The sequence below is a fragment of the Dryas octopetala genome, chromosome 6 (assembly GCF_963921425.1).
Source record: "Dryas octopetala chromosome 6, drDryOcto1.1, whole genome shotgun sequence".
Classification (NCBI taxonomy): Eukaryota; Viridiplantae; Streptophyta; class Magnoliopsida; order Rosales; family Rosaceae; genus Dryas; species Dryas octopetala.
This window is the reverse complement of record NC_141371.1, coordinates 5,296,644-5,308,164: the sequence shown is the minus strand read 5'-3', so window position 1 is coordinate 5,308,164 and position 11,521 is coordinate 5,296,644. Positions and strand designations below refer to the sequence as shown.

The following is an 11,521-nucleotide window of genomic DNA, read 5'->3' as shown; positions in this document are numbered from 1 at the left end:
CGCCAAATGACCATGTTGCCCATGCCTATCCCGAACCTCAATGTGGTTCGGTTTTCTGTTATGGTTAATGTTTTAAAGGCCCCAAACTTGTGTTTTTTTTTTCTTAATTATATCCATAAGAGAAAATTTAAACGAAAAATATTTACTTCATCCAACTAACAATATTTCAAAATACATTTATTCCTATTTTTTTTTCTTATTTTTAGTTATTTAAAAAAAAACACTTAAAATACTAATGCGTAAAAAGTTTAACATGCACAATAATATTTTCAAAATACATATAACTCTATTTTTATCTTTACTTTTTTTGTTAAGCAGGAATGGTGGTGGTGCAAAGAGCTACAGCGCAACTGTTGTGGTTTTTCTTTTTTCGAAGTTATAGGATGCATGTTATTTAGTTTTATTCTCAAAGTCTTTATTCTATTAGCCGTTGAATTTTATCTTAAATCTCTAATCAATAAATATCTTATCATTTTTCTTTATTCATAGTCACGCTTATAATCGAAAATATAATGCCTTATAAGTGACGGGGTATCCTTGAATCCTTATTGTTTACATAATTCGAACATGAAGTCATGTCTCATTGGGATCAATAATTAACAAGGCTCCTAACTTGAAGGTGTCTCTACTGATAACTCAATAATTTATATCCTAAACCAAAAACAAACTCAATAATTCATATGGAAACTTAAATACATGAGCATCCCTTACGTTTGCGCATTTTCCCATGTGATGTTTGTCGAAGAAGGTTTGGTCATGATTTTAGGCCTAAGATAGCTACATCTTTCCAGTTTAATTATGTTGTATAGCAATTAAAGACATCGAGCTGGTCTAGTCTGTACTACGACGGCATTGTTGGTTAAGAGAGAGATCTCAATCTATTAGAGATGGTCTTTGGCATTTTGAGTAATTAATGGTTGATCGATAATGAAAGTGGAAGCATATAAATATTTCTATGCCTTGTGCGTGTACATTCTAAAAATTCATAATCTTGGACATGTATTTCAGGATGGTTTATAATATTTGCCTTTAATTAGTTTTGATTGCTTATAATTGCACATTAACTATGTACATCACAATAAATTACCCTTATGCCAAATTTGAACTATGCTTATCTTGTGCATGAAATTTTGTCGTGAACGTGTCTAGATTCAGTCTTCAGGTTACTTGTTTTCATACAAGTCATTCACTTTTTTAGGTCAGGTGTTTTATATTTGCAGGGTTGTTCCATTTTTAAACTTGCTTACCTTTTATGCCATGCTATTTGACTAGTATCTATCTATATATTACATTAGGAAAGGATTGAATTCATAACTGATCATTATCTTCTTTTTTTTTTTTTTCCCCCTTCAATAGCACTATAACTTCTTTTATTTATTCATTTTTTTCAAATCACATTATTCCTGAGAGCTTTCATTTTTAATGATATAGCACATATATCTCAAACTTATTGGAAAAGTCCCATTATTATCTTCACTTTTCTAAAATAAAATACAAAATCAGGTAATACAATTCATTTATTTTTATATTTGAAAACTTTAATTCTAATTTTATTTTATTAGCGGTCATGTTCATGTCCACGGACACTTTCTTCACTCAAACTAACTCAAAATCTTTCCTCTTTTTATTTTTTTCAATGAAGCTTTTATTTCTAGTATAGTTTTTTGATATGGTATGTTGGTATATCTTACAGTTGAATAAAATTTTAATTTTCTTGTATTAGGAAATGGAGCAATCGAGTAAACATTATTATATTTTAGTTTATCCAAAACAAATTGAATGCGAGTAATTGGATGTTTGGATAAAATGGTAAAATAACAAATAATATTATGCTGGTAAACATTTTTACCATGAAGGATAGTTTGGACATTGCACGTAGACAAATTTTTGCCGTGCAATCTGGTACCACAAAGTTCACTGTTTACAACTTTAGAACGTTCCTCGATCCTCGTTTTTTTTATCGAAATTGCTTCGCTGGCCTTTTGTCATTGAGCCTCTCACTTACATTCCGTTTTTAGAAATTCAATCCGCCACGTGTCACTGTTCACGGGCCGCGGTTGGCATACGACACAAGTACACAACACATTACGTCTCTTACTGTAAAACCTTTCGTCGGCACACAAAATCTAGCCGTTTGATTTGACTACGACTTCCAATCATTTTCTAGCCGTTACATTTAATGATTACATTTGCTGGTCAGGATTCAATCGTAGCCGTTGATTACATCAATGTGTTGGTGATGCTGGGGTTTTAACGGTGATGGGTGGTGCAAGACCATGAGACATCATGCCTCGCTAAATGCCGGTGCAACTTTTCTCACACGGTGCGATGTCTATCAAATGAAAGTTCAACGCGGAAAGAAATCTAGCTATCTAAACGAGTGCGCAGCTTGCACGATCTGTCGTTTATCAATTATTTTTTTGGGTACTTAACTACTTACTCAACCAGTCAACCATAATAAGAAATAAAAGTAGAATAATTAGAGCAAAAGAGGATAGAATTTAGAGGATACTATTTTTATTCTATGGGAGAATAAGAATATTAATATTTGTTTCATTTTTTGCTAGATGAAGTTGACTGTCTCATAAACTAGGGACTTGTGGAAGTCAACTTGAGAAAACTTTAGTGGAAGTTAACAAAGCGTTAGAAGATGCTTGTGGTGTAATCATGCCTAAAAAAAATCATATAATAAAGGATTTTGATCACTGTGCTTTACTTGGGTGCCCAACTAACAATATGTTATTATGTTTCATGCCCTTGCTATAATTGCCAAAAGACTGGCTCGTGAGTCGTGACCTCAGAAATATGGGGGCCAACATGATCAAGTGCTCTATGCATGGGTCGCGCGTCTTAGACCTTGCAATTAGACTTTATCTCCCAAAATATTATTTTTTACATATAACGAATTTATTTGTTGCTAATATAGTCTAGCTAATGAATTTCAACCCAATTCCATTATAGTGATACAATTGTGCTTGGGACAATTTGTCACACACTAATAAACGATTTTTCATTATAAATTCACAACAAAATTCACATACATCAATTATAAATAATCACTTATACACATGTAGGTAATTGTCTTCGTCAGTTTTCTATAATGAGGATCATATAACAACAATGGGCAGATGCATTACTTTCCTCTCCTACGAATAACATGAATTAACCATGTTTAATTTGCTTTGAGTTGTCCAAGTTAAGAAACCCAAAATGTTTCTTTTTTTGGTCAGGAAACCCAAAATGTTTCTTTAAATTGCTTGAATGAGGTATTTGGGTTTGCAATTAGATATATAAGAAATGCAAAATCTACGTTCTTTATCGACCTTCTCCTTTATTATTTTTATTTTACAATATAAATTCATAATCAGAACTTCATTTTTCAGATCTAACTATGAAGATCATCTCTACAAAAAATCAACCAAATCAAAAATCATTTGATTATATAACTGTAATCAAAGAAGCATATAGTTTTAATAACAATTTAATTCATCATTTGTTTATTTAATAATGATTACATGATCAATTTTTTTTTATTTTAGTTGATTTTTTATAAAGATAATATTTAAATAGTTATCTAAAAAATGAACAGTTTTGATATTGAAATTACACTATAAAATAAGAATAATAGAAAAAAATTCTATAAAAAGAGTGAATTGAAAAATGTGAATCAGAGAAGATGAATATCATTTTCCTTACATACATTATTATTATTATTATTATACATTCGCCTTGTCCTGCTTCTCACTCCCAATGCGGGGCTGAGTATTTTTGTCCAACAAAGAATTAAAAATGATCATAAGACAACCAAATGATACGCAGGGAGCCAGGGAGGGTCCACACGCAAAACGAAAGTGTTTGGTGATTGCAGGCGGTACCTCAACTCCACTAATAATGGCTCTTAGGCCAATCAATGAAGTATTGAAGTTGGACTAATTCACATGTGTGGATCTCTGAATTTTAAGCTTGGAGAATGGGCCTCCACTAAGCCAAAACTTGTGGCTTTTCTTTTCAACGCTTTGACAGCTGCCATGGATTGGTGGTTGGACTTGGAAGTGTGGAAGATTCTATGGTTCATGGTCCATAACCAAACTTTGTTGAGTGCCAAAAACAAAAGCATTTCATATTTTGACAACCCTATCCCTCCTCAAGCATTGCATTCACACCAACCCTTTGCCTTTTCTTTTCTAATGGTGGAAGCTTTTTTTAGCTGCAAAAAAGTCAAGAGCTTATATTTAACGAGTGTATACAACGCCTCTCTCTCGCATCTCGCAATAAGTACTTATAGGACTAATACATGAAGAATGTTATGAGACAAACATTGTATACGGATTACATACATAAAGTTCCTTGTGACTTTTGAGTTTAAGCCATGTTTGGTATTTATTTTGCTAGGTAATTTGAGGAATAATGTCTCCACTCAAATCTGATATGAGTTTTTGCCGGGTAACTATGCTTCTTGTTTTGGTATCAAATCTTAAACATGGATAAAGATACAGAGGGAATAATGTATTGAAAACCATAAATTTGCTATGAGCTTCTCAACAAAGCAGTATAATTTGCTGCAGATATCTTCAGCTGGAATTGCTGCAGTTTGAAGCAACTGATTGAATGCATTGTGAGCTGTAAGTAAACAGCATGGAGCCCTCTATATAAAAGTTTAACGACTTCCCACTGATTTGAACATCGCAAGAACAACAAACTCCACATAATGAGTTTAGTTAAAGTACAATTGATGATTGATTTAAAATTTTAATATTGGCAAACATAACTAAATCTCAGTAAAGGAGTTTGGCCAACTTCCTTTTTCAAAGTATTCAAGACCTTGACAAAACGTCAGGGACAATCCAAGGTAACAAACTCTACAACACACTCTTCAGTGAAGACCATTATCAAACATAAATATTATTCACTATGTGCTTTTGAAAATTCCACTCTCATGATGCAAAACATAATAAACTGTATAATATTTTATTTTCACCGAAACGAGCAAATCACTGACATATATGGTAGGAATTTAGGATGAAAGATCATAGTTGTCAGACTCTTGAAGATGATAATCTGCCACGTTACAACTTCAACCACTCCAAGCAAGGGCACAACCCCCAGCAAAACCTAGAGGGATAGTAGTCCTTTAAATACACCTCCCTGCTGAACCCAATGATATAGAAACTGAAGAATCGAGCACGATGAGCCATTGTGACACGTGTTACCGGCACAACAGAGATGGTATGCCTCTCACATATCACCCTTGCAGTGAGAGGGACAGGAGCTCTGTCTGCAATGACTTCGGAAGAGAACTTATTAAGAAAGAAAGAGTCGGCAAAGAAGGCGGGAGTGCACTGATATGCCTGGGTGTTGCACAACTGAACCCCTTGGGCTCTGTGGAAGACCTCATCTGGAACAGATGCTGCTCCACTTGTTGCACTTACCTTTCTGGTTGAAAGTGTCTTCCTGTCATAGAATTTATGGGTTTACTTCTTCATAATACATTTTAAGGCAGGATAATGTTACATAAGCAGACGATGGTTAAAATTAAAACTTGAAAGGTGCGGCACAAATGTGAGAGCTTAGATACTTTTCATGCCAACCTGGAAACCTTGGACAAAGAACAAAAGCCCCCGGCATTCTAAAAAATATGTGTTTGTGTGTGTTAGCGAAATTTATATATACATGTATACAGTGAAGTATTCATACATTTTACAAAATCTCCCAACCAGAAACCATTTTGAAAGACATGACAAAGAAATTTCTGAAATTATACGAGCAGTGATACTCTCTTAAAAAATGAAAAGTGGTAATCTGGCTTAATAGTCACATCATATGGAAATATATTATCACAATGACACAAGCTAACACACATACCATCTAACAAGAGCAACATTGCGTGTCAAAAGAGAACCACTCCCTTGGCATGCTAAACATTTAATCAGACCACGAGATCCACAAGTTGCACAAGGAATCTTTCCCTTACCATCGCAACTCACGCATCTGCATAGACAAATGTCCAAACCAGTGAAATACAGTTTTTATTAATTGGTATCCATGTTTCAACAATCACAATCTGTTTTATTCCAGTTACATGCAAGAAAAGCCTAAAATCAGTCAATACTGCATAATGAACAAAATTTAAAAGGCTAGATTATGATCCTCATAGTAAAGCTTGAAACCAGATTAGAGCAAAATTTTAGTTATAACTAGATGAGGTAAACATAAGCATCTCACTTTGAGTCAGATCCATCTCTATGAGCAATTAAACCCCTTCCATAACAAGCAGAGCACTGAGTCATCTGATTTTCTTTGTAGAATCCAGGTTCTTGATTTGCGTTGCATGCAGGACACACATTATCTCCTCGTCCTGCACAACCTGCAAAGCTTTTTGAACATTTTGTTAGATCACGAAGATAACAGATTCCATCACTAAAGTTATGGGAGCGATTTACTGTCTACATGACATCATGATACTCATAAATTATCACACCAGAAATAGAACATAACAATGTACTTACAAAAGAATATCAAGGATGATTATATGAATACAAATTGAAATAACTATTAAGTTAAAAGTTCAACCTCATTGACCTTGCAAACTCCATAGTTCCAGAATCCTTACCTGAGCATTTTTCAATGGACTCAGAATGAGGAATTATTGCCCGTGATTCTTTATGAGGTATAAATAAAACAGGAAACTGAGACTTTAAATCCAATTCCCAGATTCCAAGTTCTTGTCCCGTATCCTTTACATCAATAGTGCCACCATTGTATGGCTCTGTTTCTCTTATGGTTTCCCTTTCCTCAATGAAAGTATCTAGTGTTCCCACGTAAACATTGCAATCTTCCACTTTTTGGATTTTCCAGGTTCGAGCTGGACGACTTCCCCAACAGAATCTATGGCCAACATGATCAATGAGCAACTCTCGTATCTCTACTTCATCCAGTATTTGCCTATACATAAACCTTTACTTTGTTAAAAAATGATAAACACAATGAAGTTGCTATCTTGACACTACAATGTTGAATTTGAGAAAGATACCACAACAAATTCCCATGGACTATATGCAAGGGTAAAATTATTAATATATATATTTTATATATGTAAAATTGTATAGAAGAAAAAATAGGGTTAAGAGTTGAAAATTGAAAAAATAAAATACGGGTGAACCTTAATGTATTTTGATTTTAAAAGAAAATGATAAGATTTGAACCTAAGACCTATCACTTTCCCACCCTACCCAACGTCATTTGAGTTAAAACTCATGAACCTCAACATCATCATGAGCCATTTCCAAGTTTCTAATTTTTAAAGATACAACAAAGCAATATGTATAAGAACTGATCTGAAGTCCTTATAACGTGCCGCCCATTCTACAAGCCAATTTAAATACATGATCAGTGCAAATGACATTGATTGTGCACTCCATCCAATATACCTATGGAGTTCATTTGTGGTGCCACCAAAACCTCCTCCATAGTCACCTTGATAAACGACAGCTTGCTCTGCAACAAAGGACTCACAATTTTGTATCAATCACAATGCATCTGATGAGAGAATAAAGGCATCCAGCAAAGATTCATTGTTTTAAAAGTAACCCATTACTTTAATCCTCTTTTGCGATTCATTAGTTTAAAAGTAACCCATCAGAGAACCAAAGCAAAAAGGAAGGAAAGGGGTCAATTCAACATTTTAGGCCATCAACTTAGCCAATTTGTTCTAGAGGAATCAGTTTAGTGGAGGCTTTCCTTGTCTCAAAAAAAAAAAAAAAACTGAAAATCTAAAAATCTAAAAATCTAAAAATTCGAAGTTGGTTTCTTTACACTCACCTAAACCTTAAAAATGATTGCTACCCATGACTCAAAACTGAAAACCCATACCGGAAATAGCATAATTGGGAGATATATATATACACAAATTGGCGTACCGTTAGGATCAGGCTCTGGCGAACCGACCAAAGCGTCATGGATGGAAGGTGGGTAGTGATCAGAATAAGCAGCCGCAGACCGTATCTCTTCGACGCTGACATCAGTTTCGGCCAACGAAGCCGTCGGGATCACAGAGCCAGCTCTTCCCACGTACTGGTACGAGCTCCACTTTTCACTGTCTTTCTCTCCCAATGCACTTTTTTGTTCTTCAATGGAAGGCGACAAAAACGAAAACCCATAAAAAAAAATACAATACAAACACAACAGCGTTGAGGAAATTAAAGAGCTTGGAATGAGGGTTATGGAATGTACCTGAGAGCAGAGGCAAGTCCATGTTTGACTGTGGGTGTGGGTGTGGGTGTGGGTGTGCGAGTACAGAGGAAGAAGAGAGCTGGAAATGGACTAATAATGTGAAGATTTTTCCTTAGCTAGCAAGGAAATGAAATTGAGTCAACCATAGTTATCACATTGGGGGGTTTGTCGTAGACGAATCGGGTGAGCGAGTGGGAAGGGACTAACCGCTAATCAACTACAAGTCCACGGACTTGCGACCAAAACTGCAAAACGGTGGTTGCAGTTTTTAACGCAGTAGAGGTGTCCATGTGGCCCATTTCTATTTCCTACTGTGTTCGGCTTTAAATGTCGTGTTTTGTCTTTGCGTCTGCCCAAGAAATTAAGATGTTTACTAATCTTCGATGATAATGAAAATATAATTAATTCAACCATCTTCGATAGAATGAAAATATAATTGATTCTAACTCATGTGTTTATTAATAATTATAATCATAAATAAAAATAAAAATTTATTAATTATTAAAAAGTTTTAAGTGTTGTTGAAAAAAAATTATTTTCTTAATGGGTATTTTGAAATTATTAAAAAAATTGAGGATAATTTTGATATGAATTAATGACTCATAATGAAATTAGAGTCAATACCATCTCTCTCAAAGAATAAGATTGGAGAAGTGATTCATATTTTGGAGTGAGTCCTATTTATTTTTTTGATTCCTCAATGCAAAACACATGATTAGAGTGAAATGAGAATAACTCACATTCCATATAAGTAAACGTGCCTAAGTTAGTTTGACAAGTTTGAGATTCATTCATGCTCTTGTCTTGATTTTATCGTGTTTTAAACAAACCGATTTTATGTTATTTTTTAATTTTTAATTTTTTAGAGTTGGAAACTTATATTATGTTATTTTTTTAATTATTAAATATTACCATTTCTTATTTGACAAAAATATAATTTTTTAATTATTTTTTTAAAAGGTAAAAAAAATGTTAAACAAATCATATCAAATTCAAACTCATTTTGTATTCGTACATGTATCATACTCATGCCATGCTTGATGAGCTAAAATCTCCAACATAGCCTGACTCATTTATTTGTATTGCACTCATACCGATCTGGCTTGCTTCTTGCTTGTGCCATGCCGTGCTTAATTTAGTTATGTAGTGTTCGTGTGGCTTAGCACGTTTGACACCTCTATTTAACGTTGCAAAAATAAGAGTGGGCTTGGGCCTGGGCTTAATCCCTGCCCCCGAGCATGGGCTGGTGGGCTGAAAAATAAGAGCCGATGCGTTGTATAAATCGAACGGTGCAAAGAGGATCAAAACAATTTCGGAAAAGCTGCACCCACACACACCAGATAGCTCCTCTTGTCGTATATAAACCTCTTTCAAACCCTTCTCTTAGGGTTTCCGTCTTTCTTTTACACTTGCAGTCACCGGAGGCACATCACAGCTTCATTCGAAAATGGTGAAGGGTCGTCAAGGAGAGCGCATCAGGTCCTAAAAGTTTCCCTCTTTTACTCGTTATTCTTAAAACTACAGTTTTATTAACTTCTTCAACGACCTTACAAATTGAAATTTCATTTATTTTTGTGGTCTTTTGTTGTTTCGCAGGCTCTATGTACGGGGCACCGTTCTCGGCTACAAGAGGTACTAAACCCAAGTCCCGAAATCACTTCTTACATGGGCTTGAAGTTGAAGGCGTGTTTGAATTTAACATGGGTTTTGCCGTTTTGGGTTTTTTCTAGGTCGAAGTCGAACCAGTACCCAAGCACGTCGCTGATTCAGATCGAGGGCGTGAACACCAAGGAGGAGGTGGCGTGGTACGCCGGGAAGCGGTTGGCTTACATTTACAAGGCGAAGGTGAAGAAGAACGGCAGCCACTACCGTTGCATTTGGGGCAAGGTCTCCAGGCCTCATGGTAACAGCGGCATCGTTCGCACCAAGTTCAAGTCCAATCTTCCCCCTAAATCCATGGTAAAGTCTTTCTTTTGTGAAAGCTGTTTTTGATTAGCTTGATATGATTATTTGGACTTCAGTTTGTTAATTATTGTTTTTCCCCAATTGAACAGGGAGCTCGGGTTAGGGTTTTCATGTATCCCAGCAACATTTGAGGTACTGCTTTTTTCCCTTTATGTTTTGGATGTTTTGTTGGAGAAGTTTAATAGGTGTTTAAACCAGTGTTAGAGAATTAGAACATTGTAATATGAGCTTGATGTAACAGTCACCATTGATCAAAGATTATAGATGAATGGAATGCTGACTTACTTAGCTTATGGATAAATATTTGGGTTCTTCACCTGATCCTGAATCAATAGTTTGGAATCGAAAATAAGTTCGAATTATATTAGTGTTCTCACAATTATGTTAATTTTTTATTATTCTGCTAAGCAAATTTTGCTGGATGCTGGGGTGTGAACTCCGTCAGAGTGTGGAAATGGTTGAGTTAATAGTATTTTGGGAACTAACAAATAGCTTTAAAGAGTTGTGCATTGTCATTTCTTGTTGTTTTAGAGAATTAACAAATAGCTTTTAGAGTTGTGCCTTGAGTGCTAGTATTCATTTTACGTATCTTTTTGTTTATATGGTCTGCAGGTATTTGGCTAATGTAGATGATGGTGGCTTGGATTGGGAGATGAAGCAGTTGAAGTTTTGGTTTTATTTTGTTAGAATCGAGTTTTATCTTTCAAAAACTTACTGTACTCTGGATCATGAGATATTTATCAAAATGCTTGTTGCTAGTTTTAATTATGCCTCTTACTATTGTGTCAACGTCTTGTCTATGTGTTTATTTGCCATTCCAACCTTAATCATTTCAAGTTTAGTTTCTTTGTGTTCACCTTTTCTTCTTACCTCTCCATGATGGCTGGATTCACTCGTCTGTGTTTTCTGTTTATTTGATCTTAAAAGAATCTTAAATCTTAATTTTCTGCATGTTGCTTTTTCTTTTGCTAAGCTTGCCAGTGCCTCTGCATTTGGCCTTGGCCATTTGTTGGTAATAAAAGATGTTAAAGATTTTATTATGGGTGCGAAATGGAAACCACTTGATGAAATTTTTGGGTGCACATAGAATTATGTAAAACAAAACCATACCCCAAAAAAAAAAGCCATTAGCTTGTGATTGATGTAATGATGTCCAAGTAATGTTTCTTAGCCGAGCCGACCTGCATTCAACTTTGGCCAAAATTTGGGGGAAATAAGCAGTAACCGACATGCAACTTTGGCCGGAGTTTGAGGAAATAAGTTGTAACAATGTTATTTTGGAAACAGATACTCAAAAAGATAGAATGGTTAACAACTTTTTAACTCT

At 34.9% G+C, this 11,521-nt stretch overlaps 2 protein-coding genes across 2 annotated transcripts; one reads left to right on the top strand and one right to left on the bottom strand.

Annotated features, from left to right (window-relative positions):
• Positions 1–4,872: 4,872 nt before the first annotated feature.
• LOC147281507 (chaperone protein dnaJ-like protein) lies at positions 4,873–8,446 on the bottom strand. The gene is made up of 7 exons (XM_086249284.1): positions 8,230–8,446; positions 7,917–8,123; positions 7,428–7,494; positions 6,611–6,942; positions 6,223–6,364; positions 5,863–5,988; positions 4,873–5,451 (listed from the first exon to the last, which is right to left on the bottom strand). Exons 1-7 carry the CDS (start codon positions 8,249–8,251, stop codon positions 5,067–5,069), a joined length of 1,281 nt encoding a protein of 426 aa, XP_086105410.1. The 5' UTR covers positions 8,252–8,446; the 3' UTR covers positions 4,873–5,066.
• A 1,144-nt stretch (positions 8,447–9,590) lies between these two features.
• On the top strand, positions 9,591–10,959 carry LOC147281506 (large ribosomal subunit protein eL33z). The gene is made up of 5 exons (XM_086248278.1): positions 9,591–9,708; positions 9,826–9,861; positions 9,960–10,188; positions 10,284–10,326; positions 10,807–10,959. The coding sequence occupies exons 1-4, from the start codon at positions 9,677–9,679 to the stop codon at positions 10,323–10,325; spliced, it is 339 nt and encodes a 112-aa protein (XP_086104404.1). The 5' UTR covers positions 9,591–9,676; the 3' UTR covers position 10,326; positions 10,807–10,959.
• The last annotated feature ends 562 nt before the right edge of the window (positions 10,960–11,521 follow it).